Source organism: Furipterus horrens, unplaced genomic scaffold (assembly GCF_987537825.1).
Source record: "Furipterus horrens unplaced genomic scaffold, mFurHor1.1.pri manual_scaffold_11, whole genome shotgun sequence".
Taxonomy (NCBI): domain Eukaryota; kingdom Metazoa; phylum Chordata; class Mammalia; order Chiroptera; family Furipteridae; genus Furipterus; species Furipterus horrens.
The window spans coordinates 45,451,687-45,463,134 of record NW_028327181.1 but is presented as its reverse complement, the minus strand read 5'-3'; the positions used below and the strand labels follow the sequence as shown (position 1 = coordinate 45,463,134).

Here is an 11,448-nt window from a genome sequence, read left to right as displayed (position 1 = left end):
GATTCCAAAGAGGTGGACTGAAATAAACCAGAATTGTCCTGGCCAGGGCTCAGTTGGTGGGAGTGTCGTCCCAATGTGCCAAGGTTTTGGGTTCAATCCCTGATCAGGGCACATACAAGAATCAACCAATGAATGCAGAAGTGGGTGGAACAGCAAGTCAATGTTTCTCTCTCTCTCAAATCAACAAATAAAAAGTTAGCCCTGGCTGGTGTGGCTCAGTGGGTTGGGCATTGTCCTGCAAACTGAAAGGTTGCTGGTTCATTTCCCAGTCAGGGCACATGCCTGGGTTATGGGCCAGGTCCCCAGTTGGGTGTGTGAAAGAGGCAACTGATAGATGTTTCTCTTGCATGTTGATATTTCTCTCCCTCTCTTTCTCCCTTCCTCTCTCTAAAATCAATTAATAAAAAAAATTTAAAGAGAGAAGTAAGTCAGAAGTAACATTCAGGTATCTGAAAATGGAAAGACAGTGAGCTCCCTGCCCCTGCAGGTGTGCAAGCACCTTGGGGGAGGACAGCCAAGGACCCTGTCAGAGGTCTGGAGCCCAGTCCCTCTTTGCCCCTGGCCTCAGTGAGTCATGCCATCCCAAATACTGCCTTGCTCAGAATCCAGATTTAGCCTGTCTGGCCACACCCTCCAAGGGAGTAAAATTAGTGGCGTGCTTTAGAAACGGGGACTCCCTGGGCCAAGAGAGGCCTTGAAGGCCCAAGTCTCTGATGCTCAGCCTGAACACCCTGCTCCCGTTGTTCCCTTCCCGGAAGTGGCTGCTATGGAAAATTACCCAGAATAGGGGTGGCCAGAAGCCATGGGGGACTCCAAACCACACCTCCCTCCTGAAGTGTCCCTGCTGAGGAGTCCACCCAGGGCCTGGCCCCCAGGGGGCCTTGGAAATCTGGTGGCTTCCCTGAGAATTCTACCAGTGGTTCCCAGGGAGAGGAGTGGGGAGAGGAGGGGCTGCTGAGTGAGCCTAAAGACCGCTTTCTTCGCAGTCAGGCAGCTAGTCTGGTTTTTCACCTACTTGCTGTGTGCTTCACCTTTTTGAGTCTCAGCTGAAATAGGAATAACCCTTCCTGCAGTCACTCTGCACAGGCAGGTAGGATGTGTTGGAGTCCCTGTTCTTTAAGGGAGTTGGCCACATATGTGAAGAGCGTGGCTCGACCTGCGTGCCTACCTGTAGGAGTTAGGGGAAAGGGTAAGGTGAGGTTGATGGGAGACCTGAAGCCCAGACTAGAAACACCTATTGAAATTGAAGCCTGGCAGAAGCCTCTTTATTTATGTGGCATAGTCTAGGGATGGGTAGGATAGTGTTAAATCTTTGCCACCAAAGATACAAAACTTTGCTTCGCAGCATGAGATTCCCAGGGCAATCCTCAAGGTCAGGCTGGGAGCTGCTGTTCATCAGGGGAACCTGCTTCTCTTTGAGGTGGCTCCTGCCCCTCAAAGATTCTGAGACCCCCAAACAAGCTTCCCAGGCCCCTCTTGGCTGGGAGAGCTGAACTCCCCCAGGTCGACAGGTGACAGGGCACTGAGTGGCAGAGGCTGTAGTGGTGGACCCCTCTGTCCTGGTGTGCCTGGAAGGGGCAGGGCCCCAGCCTGGCTGACAGTGACGCTGCTGGCTGTGCCTGCATTGGGTACAATCATTGGGTGCTTTCCCACATTAACCCATTTGGTCCTCCCAACAGTTGCAGGAGGACTGGGCTGTTATCATTCCCATTTTATAGGTGAGGAAACCAAGGCAGGAGGAGGTGAAGAGGCTTGCCCCGGATTTTACAGCCCTGAGCAACCTGAGGAGCGGGGCTGGCTTGTTACTCAGCGGTCTGGAGCAGGGCAGCCGCTGGAGACCCAGGGGGAGCTGGGGCTCAGAGCCAAACAAGCCTCGCCCTGAAGGTCCTGGCACAGCCAATGGGCTCCCCGCCTGGAGTGGGGTGACGTGGCGTCAGTGAGAAACTCCTGGGAGCCAGGCCCCGGGTCACATGCCTTGTGCCTGCTCAACCTGGGTGGTGGGGAGGGGCCATGGCACTGGTTGGCAGGGTCTGGGGCCAGCTGGGACTGCTTTCTCAGCAGGCCTCCAGGCCCGACAGCTGGCTGGGATTGCCACCAGGTGTGTCCTGGACACCCGGGCAGGGCTGACCCAGGTGGCCCCACCCTCTGCTCCAAGGCCCCGACCCTTGGGACTGTGGTCAAAAAGCCTGGCCCCTGCCTGCATGATGGGTTTTGCCAACTGTCAAACAGGGGTCACATCTTCCCCTTTCCTTCCCCAGGTGTTTCTGAGCATCTTAGAGACTGAGAGGCATCTTCTGTGGGTTCCAAGCCATTCAGGGCAGGTGTCCAGTGTGGGCAGGGTCTTTGCCAAGGCCACTTGGGCCAAGCCACACCCACGATGGGTGGAGGGGCAGGTGCCGCACAGGAAGGCGTGGCCTTGCCACCCTGGGCATTGACTAGGGGACTACCGCATCCCCTCTCCATTCCTGGAGGCTCCCTGCCATCTCTGCCTGCCCCCATTTGTACTTCACTTCATCCGTAGCAAAGCCAGGTTTGCCCCGGTTACGGCCAAGGGGACCGAGCAGCAGAGAAACCCAGAGCCCTGGCTCAGGTACCCCTCCTCTCCCTTTCCCATCTGGACATAGGGGCACCAGGTGGCTGTGGATATGGATGATTCTGTACTTTCCCCCCAGACTGGCCTCTCCTGTGCACTGGGCAAGTTACTTCTAGCTCTAAGCCTCTTGGGGTCTTTCCAGGGTCATCAAGGGTCACTCAACAGACCCTCGACAAAGAGCTGGTTGAAGCCCAGAGCCTCCTCCACAGACATGATGAAGGAAGGGCGACATCTGTCCCTGGGGGACTAACTGGCTATTTGGGGAGAGGCCAGGTGTAGACTGAGGGGGTGTCACAGAATGGGGTGGGTCGAGTTGCTGGAAGGGAGAGTGAATGGGACCCCGGGCATCATCCGACACCCACAGGCTGAGTCCAGCTGTATGTGGGTCCTGATCTCAAAGTAATTGTCCAATGCAGATTTCACGCTGGGCTCCATCACTGGGTGTCCCTTTAGCCAGCCAGGGCTGTGAGCTTTCCTATAGCCCACTTCACTCGTTACAAATGAGTGTCGGCAGTGGACTGACCACCGTGGTCCCCTTTGACAGATCAGGAGGGTAAAGACCAGAGAGGGCAGTGACTTGCTCAGGGACCTGCTGTGCAGCCTGCAGCCAGGGTAGGGTGCTCTCTGAGTGGGCGTGGGGGTGGAGTGGAGATGGCCCCTGACAGAGGACTCCACCTGGTCTTTGGAACATGCTGCTGACTCCCCAGTGCTGCGAGCAGAGGCTGTGTGCTCTGCAAAGCTGGGCCCAGAGCCCTGAGGGCCGCCCAGCAAGAACTAGCAGGGGCGCCTCCGAAATAAACTGGAATTTCTGGGCAACTCATGCCTATTGAAGGAAGGTCTCTGGTTCTGCCTGCCCCACCCCCTTGGGACTCAAAAGAGACCCTTTCCTTAGAAAAGGGGTGGGTTGGAAAAGACTCCTTCCCAGCGCTTCCATGGGGCAGCAGGCAGAACCCACAGCGCTCCCACACCTCCCCTCCCAGGTCTCTGGGGAAAGAGACCTTGCCAAGAACAGCTCCATGGAAGGGGCACAGCTGGGCAGCCCAGAGGGAGCCCTGGGGGCAGAGCACCCTGTGTGCATCCCTCATTCCTGGCCCTCTGTGGTCACACGGCACGAACCACAGCTTGTGTGTGCCTGCCCAGAGATCCTCTTGCCTTTGCGAACAGTCTGGCCTGTCAGGGGGGTTCTGGGACTCCTGCTGAAACTCCTGGGGAAGAGCCACCCTCTCCCTGCCTGTAGAAAGCCAGGCTGGAGCTGTGGGTGCCCCAGAAAGCCATGCAGAGCAGCGAACCCCGAGGACACAGAGCAGAGAGGAGGCAGGCTCCTGACCAGACCCTGAGCACCTGCCTTCAGCTGCACCTGATACCAGACCACCTGAACTTCTCAGTTATGTGTGCCAGTGAATTCCTCTTTGTGGTTAAGTCAAACCTCTTTCTGCCACAACCAGGAAAGTTCCAATGTGCTGTATATAAACAAGGAGTTTGGCCTACAGACCACCCTCATCTGGGACAAAGAGGCCGTAATGCTGCTTACTCTACTCTAGCACTTTCCAAACTTCTGTCTCCACAGAACCCCTCCTTTGAAAAACAGCTACTAACTTACTGGGGAAATGCATCTTGGCAACTGCCCTCCAGGGCTTGGAGGTCCCTCCCAGCAGACTGGTCGGCTGGGGCAGTCACGCCCCCAGCCTCCCTTCCGCAGGCCCTTCTGGCTGCAGGGCGCCCTTGATGATGGGGCCTGAGTCAGGCTGCGAGCTCCCCAGGGCAGGTCCTGAGCACCCCTCTTCTCCAGCACTGGCCCAGCTCACAGCAGGCTCTCAGGGATCTGGGCTGAAAGCACCCATCCACGGTGGGTCTCAGGGCCAGCCTCCTCTCCACAGGACAGGGGCACAGCCCAGGCCCCTCAGCAGGGCCAGGGGCACAGAAATGTCTCAGGGTGCATGCCTTCTAGTTGCAGGGACTGGGCTGGCTTGTCTCCATGCTTCAGATGGGGCTTCCGTTTCCCCGACTGGCTGGAAACAGGCAGGGGCTCTGTGGTTCCTGAGCCCAGGGAGAAGCCAAGCTGAAGGAAGCTGGGTGCTGCCACTTCCGGACTGGGCTGGTGGCTGTCCCAACATGGCCCTCCATCCTGGGTCCCTCTACCTCCTACCAGCAGATAGGGCGGCCCCCTCCTCAGCTACTCCCCAGAGGCCTGGGGTTCAGGGCGGGTAGGTGGCCTCACCTGCTGACCATGGAGACAGTACCTTTCCTGTCCTCTCCTCCGCATGATGGTAGGCAGGCGTACAGCTCTTTCCAGACCTCGCTTTACCTGCGCACAGGAGGTTGGGCAGATGTCTGCACCAATTCCAGGTTTACCTGGGTATCTGATGAAGCTATGCCACTTGAGGTCCATCCGCCAACCCGGGGAGGTGAGGGACTAAAGGTGCAGACACCACATGGTGTCCACAGCCTGCTCCGCAAGGGCCTGCTGAGACCAGCTGCCAGAGGACAGCAGCTGGCAGCAGTGCCCAGGATAACCAGCTCCCAGCCCAGGAGGGGAGAGGCCTTCTTAAAAGAGAGAGGGAGTATATAGGGGGGGGTGGGCGTGACTGCTAGAGTAGGGGTTTCTTTGGGGATGATTAAAATGCTCTAAAATCAATTATGCTCATGGTTTCACAACTCCACACATACTAAAAAGGACCTAACTGTATAAACAGTGTGAATTGTATGATATGTGAATCACATCTCAATAAAGCTCTTACTAAAAAAAGGCGGATGGCTTGGAAAAGCAGCTGTCAAATGGAGCACCTAGCCCAAGTTCCGTAGAAGGTTCAAAGGCCCAGCCAAGTTCGGGAAGCCAGCTGCGGTGGTATCTCAGGCCTGCTTGCTCAAGGTACTGGATGCTCCAGGAGGGGGTCAGTGCCTCCCCCCGACACGCTGAAACCCGGGATGAGACCCAGGGCCACCATCCGTTCTAGAGCTCCCAGGCAGGTATGCTGGCTTTACGCCTGCTGCGACCAGTGCTCCCAAACTGGGTTCTGCCCCAGGTGTGGGGACTTTCCTTCAGCTCAGACTCCCCAAGCAGCTGGGCATTGGGGGAGGCCTGAAGGGGGCTTCCCAGGCAGCCCCCACTTAAATAAGGCAGGTAAAATCAGATCCGGTCAGCCCACTCAACAGAGATCACGTAGGAACCATTGTTTATTGTGGAATAATTTACATGCAAGAACCCAAACTCAAGAGACGCTATCTGGAAGGAGAGCCAATGGGCAGCTGGACGCTCTGGGGCTGTTCTGAGCCTCGTGTGCACTGACCAGAACTGGCTCTGCCTGCAGAACACACGGCAGCGACAGAACACCAGACCTTGGGACGCTGGACAACAGACTCAACACATGCCTTTTCTCAACAGTCCCCAACAATCCTGAGAACCCTCACAAAAGACTTGCAAGCCTGAGAAAGTATCCACCCTCCTTTCTCCAGAAGAGCCTGTGTGGTTTTACAGAGCAGTGTGACCCTGGCGCTGACTGTTCTCAGGGGTGGGGTGGGGGTGGCAGGGGCAGAGTGCTGCAGGGGAAGACTGGCTTGGACCCCATAGGCAGGCTGGGCACTGGGAGAGGCAGGTGCCACCGGGAGCATCTTCTGGGGGGCACACACCCTTATCCATGGGTGGTGAAGCTGGCTGTTCCCCAAATGGGTGGACAGGGGGCAGGAGCCCAGAATCCTAACAGGAGATGGTGGACTGCTTGAGGCCAGGCTGAGTTCACAGCACTCTTCTGGGATGCCTTTCCCTGGCTGACCCTCAGCTCCCTGGGACCCCTACCCACCCCCACCCCCACCCCCCGCCAGGCTGTGCTGAACTGAGTTAGAAGCACTGTCTGGCAACATGAACTGGGGGCGTGGAGGCAGGAAGGGAGAGGAGGGGCAGGAGTGGGGGTGGCAGGCAGCATCTGCCCAGTGACACTGGAGGAGCCGGGCGGGTGTCGGCTGCTCTGGGCCACACAGAGCCTTTCCTGCCACTCTTCCAGCTGAGGGGCCCCGAGTGACTGCAGAGACCTCACGGCTCCCAGTCCGCTTGCTCTGGACCCTGGGTGAGGAAGGGAAGGGCAGTGAGCCAGGGCAGGCAGCACGGTCACTCACACTGAGGGGCTGTCAACGGGAGGATAGACAAGATGAATTGTCCCCTTTCCATCCGGCCCAGGTCAGCAACAAGCCTCTCGGCTCTGAGTCCTCTCCTCCTATGCACACTGATGAGTTGGCATTCCTACTCAGTGCCTGGGGATCCAGGGCAGGGCACGCTGGGTAGCCCGTACCTTGCACATCCCCGTGGCCCATTGCCAAGGTGGCTGGCAGGGGGAAATGGTTAGTTTCCACGTCTCAGCACACAATGAACACAGAAAAGGTTAAACACGTCCCCAACAAAATATTTTGACAAAATAAATATTTTAACCTATAATCAGGTATAATTAGTGTTTATAAGGAATTCCAGAAATAATTTAGTGTCATTAAGTGCATACTGTATCTGTGATTTCTAACACTCGTGGTGAGGCTGGTGGCTCACAAGGGTCCTGCTCTCCTGGGGGCTCTTCTCCTGTCTTAAGCAGGTGGCCTGAGGGCTGTGCTCCCAGATGGAAAGGATCCTGCAGCCATGTGGCCCAGGGTGCCCACGGCCTCGGGACAGGAAGGGCTGAGCAGCAGCCCCTCCCTTACTGGCACCTGGGCCTGTACCTGCTTCCTGTGCAGGCCTCAGCATGGGCCACCTGCTTCAGGGTAGAGGCAGGCAGCCTCTGGGGGTGGTGCGTGAGCAGGAGGGGTGGCTCCAGCCTGGGAATGCAGGTGTCACTTCAGTGTTTGGAGCAATGCCTTCTTGCCAGCCCACAGGAACCCACCACCACCCGCTACTCAGCAGGAGTTGGGGCAGCTTTGGACTGTGGGCATTAAGAGCGGCTTTGCTGGGGTCTCTAAAGGCAGGAGCCTGCTCTCCCCTCAGACCCTTATGACCCCCGGTCTCTGGAGACTCCTTCTTGAAGACACGGAGGCTGGCCCTCTGTCACAGGACATTGGACGGCTGCTGTGGGACTGCGGCTCCTGCAGGATTGCCCAACCGAGGCCTAGCAGCCCATGGGCACGGGCTGGCAAATGGGCAGAGGTGAGCGCTGGCTGTCGGAGAAAGGACGGGGGATCTCAGTGGGGTTGCCGGGCACCACTGCCACCCCAGCGGACACCTCTGCAGCTCAGGCCAAGCCAGCTAACTTCAGATGGGTTGACATCCAGGCTGGCCTCAGGGGGCTGTGCCCTCAGGAAATGTCGAGGAGAGGGGCCTGGGCTGGCCAGGGCCAGGGCGCAGGCCGTGCTGCTGTGACAGCAGGGCTGGGACCCACCTGGTCCAGTTCCTGCTTCCTGGGTGACCTTGGAGGACCTGCAGTGTGACACCTCTAGCTGGTCCTGCCAGACGGACCCCCAGGCAGATTCCAAGGCCTCCTTTCTGGAGGAAGCTGACATGGTGCTGGACTGGACCTGGGGTTCTGGGGCACACAGCACCTCATTGCCACCAGCCCTGTCCCTGCGGGTGTTTGGCACGGCCTTGGTAGCCTGCCACCTATTCCAGAACCAGCAGCACCCACCTCCACCCGGGTCAGCCCACCTCTCCCTCACAGGCCACCAGGTGGGAAAGGCTGGCCACACTGCTGGGGGTTGGGGGGAGCATGCATTGGCCCAGCCAAGCCTGCCCTGACACTAGCCTAAGCCCCAGGGACCACAGGACGATGTGACGCTGCTGCGCAACCTTTCTGTTTTCTGAGCAACAGCAGCACAGGCGTGGGTCAGGCCAAAGCACCTCACCCCCAACCAGGAGACACAGCAGCCAGGGCTCAGGGTGGGAGCAGTTGTCGCAGGGGAAGTCAGAGCTGTCTGTGGAGAAGGCTGAGGCCTGCGCCAAGAACAGAGGCCTTAGTGTCGCTTTGGACCCAAGCATGGCACAAAGCCATCTGCAGCTGGGCCCTGGAGGCAGAGGTGCAGAGGCTGCCACAGGCCGCAGCCCCCAGCCTCGTGTGCTCACAAACCCAGAGCAAGGCCTCCATGCAGCCCTGCCACAGCCAGCAATGGTGCAAGGGGCGAGCAGTGCACAGCGCCTGGCGTACGTCACGTTGTCCCTGCAGGAGCTCCCCAGCAGGCCACGCGGCCTCCGTCTACTGGCTGAGGCTGTCCTCCCCGCACCGATACCAGAAGTGTGTGGGGCCAAGGGCGCCACTGGTCCCAGACTAGGCTGCTGAGTGGTGAAGAGCGGTTCAAGAGGAGAGACCCCACGCAGAGGCACCCCACAGAGCCTTCTAAAGTGCTAAGCATGCCACATGCCACCAGGTTCACATGTCCAGGAGCAGCAGCCCAGGAGGGAGACTGAGCCTGTAGCTGCAGACAAGCCCTTTCTGCAGCAGAGGGGCAGGGAGCGCAGGCCAGCCTGAGAGCTGCGGCGCCAGGCAAGGTGCAGAGGCACGTGGAGGGAGGGGCCAGGGCTGACCCCCTTCCCTGTGGGCAGGTGACCTTGCCTGGGGCTGGGCCCTGCTGCCCGATTCTCCCAGGAGGAAGAGTGGGCAGAGGGAGCCTGTGGGCAGGAGCGGTGGGGTGGGGGGTGAGGGGCCCCTGGCTGCAGCAACACTGTCCTCCCACCCAGACAGAAGGTGGCTAAAGCTGTCCTGACTAGTGAGAGGCCTGGGAGCAAACAGTGGCATTTCCACGGAGACACAGCAGTGCAGGGCCAAGTGGAGGCTGGCGACAGGAGGAGGGGCCGGCGCCTGGTGTGGACGGCTGGAGACAACAGGAGACCTGCCATCCAAGGAGCCAAACCGCAGACCAGCTCACAGGGCGAAGAGGGCGTCCTCCGACCGCTCTGGCTTCTTCCGGCCAGGGGGGTTGGAGGCTGGGGCTGGGGCCTCCACAGGGGGTGAGGGGAGGTTGGGAACCATTTCAGCAGCTTTGGCTCTTTCTTCAAGGAATTTATCAAATTCTGCAACACAAAATCAAGGCGGGAGCCAGGGTTAGTGTGGCCAGGCCCATACTGAGGCTCCAACAGCCACGTCCTACTTGCTCCCCACATAGCACCGCTTGCTTGTGCCCACAGGGTCACGCCAGCATAGTCCCCACCCTGGCTACCCTAGCCTACGCCACCTGCCAGGGAGTGACGGGACCAGCCAGCCAAAGCAGGGTGCTTCTGGGTGCTCTGCTGCCTGGGAACCTAGCCTCAATTTCCTCTGCTGCCTCCAGGAAATGCAGGAATGACAACAGTTGATTCCTGCCCCATTCCACTGGGGGCTTCTCCATTCTGCTGATCTTAACCTTGGCAGGGAACCCCCCCAGGTCCCCAGCAAGGCTCTATGCCTGAAGGGGGTCTGGCCAGATGGTCAGGCTGAGTGAGGAGGCAGTGCAAAGACTGGCAGGCTGAAGGGGAGGTACAGGGAGGCGCGACGTTAGGGAAGTGGGTGAGTGAGGCGGAGGGGGCGCAGGGAGGTATGGGAACCTTCCCACGTGGCCCCTACAGCTGGCCCAGGAAGGGAGGTATGGGACGCTGGGCCTGGGGAGGCTCCCTGTGTGCCTGGAGATTGCATGGCACAGGGCTGGGCTCTGTTGGATCGAGCACTCAGGGGTGGGACAGACTGGTTAGGAGATAGGCTTAGGGGTTGTGCTGCATGCGATGGCCGTATATACCTACTATTCACTGGCTCTGTGGCCTTCTGAAGGTCACACGCTCTTTCTGACACTTCCCTCACCAGCTCAAGGCAAGGCTGGACAGAGTCAAAAAGCTCCTGGCCCAAGGGGCCCAGCAGTGGGGGCGCCAGCCACTGTATACCCCCAGAACCTGGGAGAGAGCAGCAAATGGGGGGAGGGGGGCGCTGTGAAGCCCCTGGCCGGCCATACCTTCACTGGTGACACCCTCCTCCAGGTCGTCGCCCTTCTGTGGGAGGAGCAGAGAGAGTTGCGTCAAGACCCCATTGGCCCTGACTCTCGCCTGTGCACCCCGGCTTCCTGTCCCCAGAGTTCTCTAACAGCCAAGTTCTGTTTATCTCATTGGAGAAATAGACTCCGTTTTTAAAAAGCAAAACAAAAACCACTTGAGAAGGTTCTAGGTTTTGATCCTCCAGAAGGGCCCAAAAGAAAAACCCCAAAATGGTACAAGCTGGTTCTTGGGGCTGAGCTGTGGAGCAGGACCGTGGAAGGCCAGAGGGGCCACGAGGCCAGCCCAGGACCCCCCAAGAGCTCCACCACTCAGCACTCCTTTGCAGCCAGCTGCAGGCTTCTGGGAAGTCGCTGTCTATGGCACCAGCTGGGGACCACAGAAAGCCTGGAGGGGTCAGCGCCATGAAGCCACGGCACAGGGCTGACACCAGGGCCAACACCAGGCAGCGCCTGGCAGCGGAGCACTGTCTGGCTGGAAGCCATGTCCCGTGGCTGCCTGGGAGCTGTGCCAGCCTTCTCCTGTGGCCCAGATTCCATCTCAAATATGAGCATGGGCCAGACTTGCTTTTGCTGGGACAACGCAGTGGTCACCAAGAACTTGCTGCACAGACAGTAACGAGAAGAGAGCTAGACAGGAAGCGGATGAGGCTCTGGGCTGAACCAGGAGACCTGGCTTCCTTCCTGGCTCTGCCACTGACCTGCTCTGCCATCTTGCCAGGCAGGTCTCTCCTCCTTTCTGGACCTTGGGGTACCCTCTGTGGAATGAGGGCCTTGGCCCTTCCTGCTTCGCTACTGTGAGAGGAGCTATTTCTTTTTCAGGCATTCACTTTGGAAAGATATAATGGGGCATTTTCTTCCTGCCATGGCATGGCATCTGGTGGCATGAGTGTCACTTGAAAACTTGGCCTTCCAGGGAGGCAGCCCGAACAGTGGGA

At 58.7% G+C, this 11,448-nt stretch overlaps 1 protein-coding gene across 8 annotated transcripts in view; it reads right to left on the bottom strand.

Moving 5' to 3' along the window:
- Positions 1-5,749: 5,749 nt before the first annotated feature.
- The window catches only part of TOM1L2 (target of myb1 like 2 membrane trafficking protein), a 128,135-nt gene continuing 122,436 nt past the window's right edge, over positions 5,750-11,448 (bottom strand). For all 8 annotated transcript variants that reach the window (XM_090292432.1, XM_090292431.1, XM_090292433.1 and 5 more), the window contains 2 exons: positions 10,475-10,511; positions 5,750-9,566 (listed from right to left, as the gene is read on the bottom strand). In XM_090292432.1, the coding sequence (XP_090148558.1) occupies positions 9,418-9,566; positions 10,475-10,511 (186 nt within the window). In that variant the 3' untranslated portion in view covers positions 5,750-9,417. The remainder of the gene's footprint in view (positions 9,567-10,474; positions 10,512-11,448) is intronic.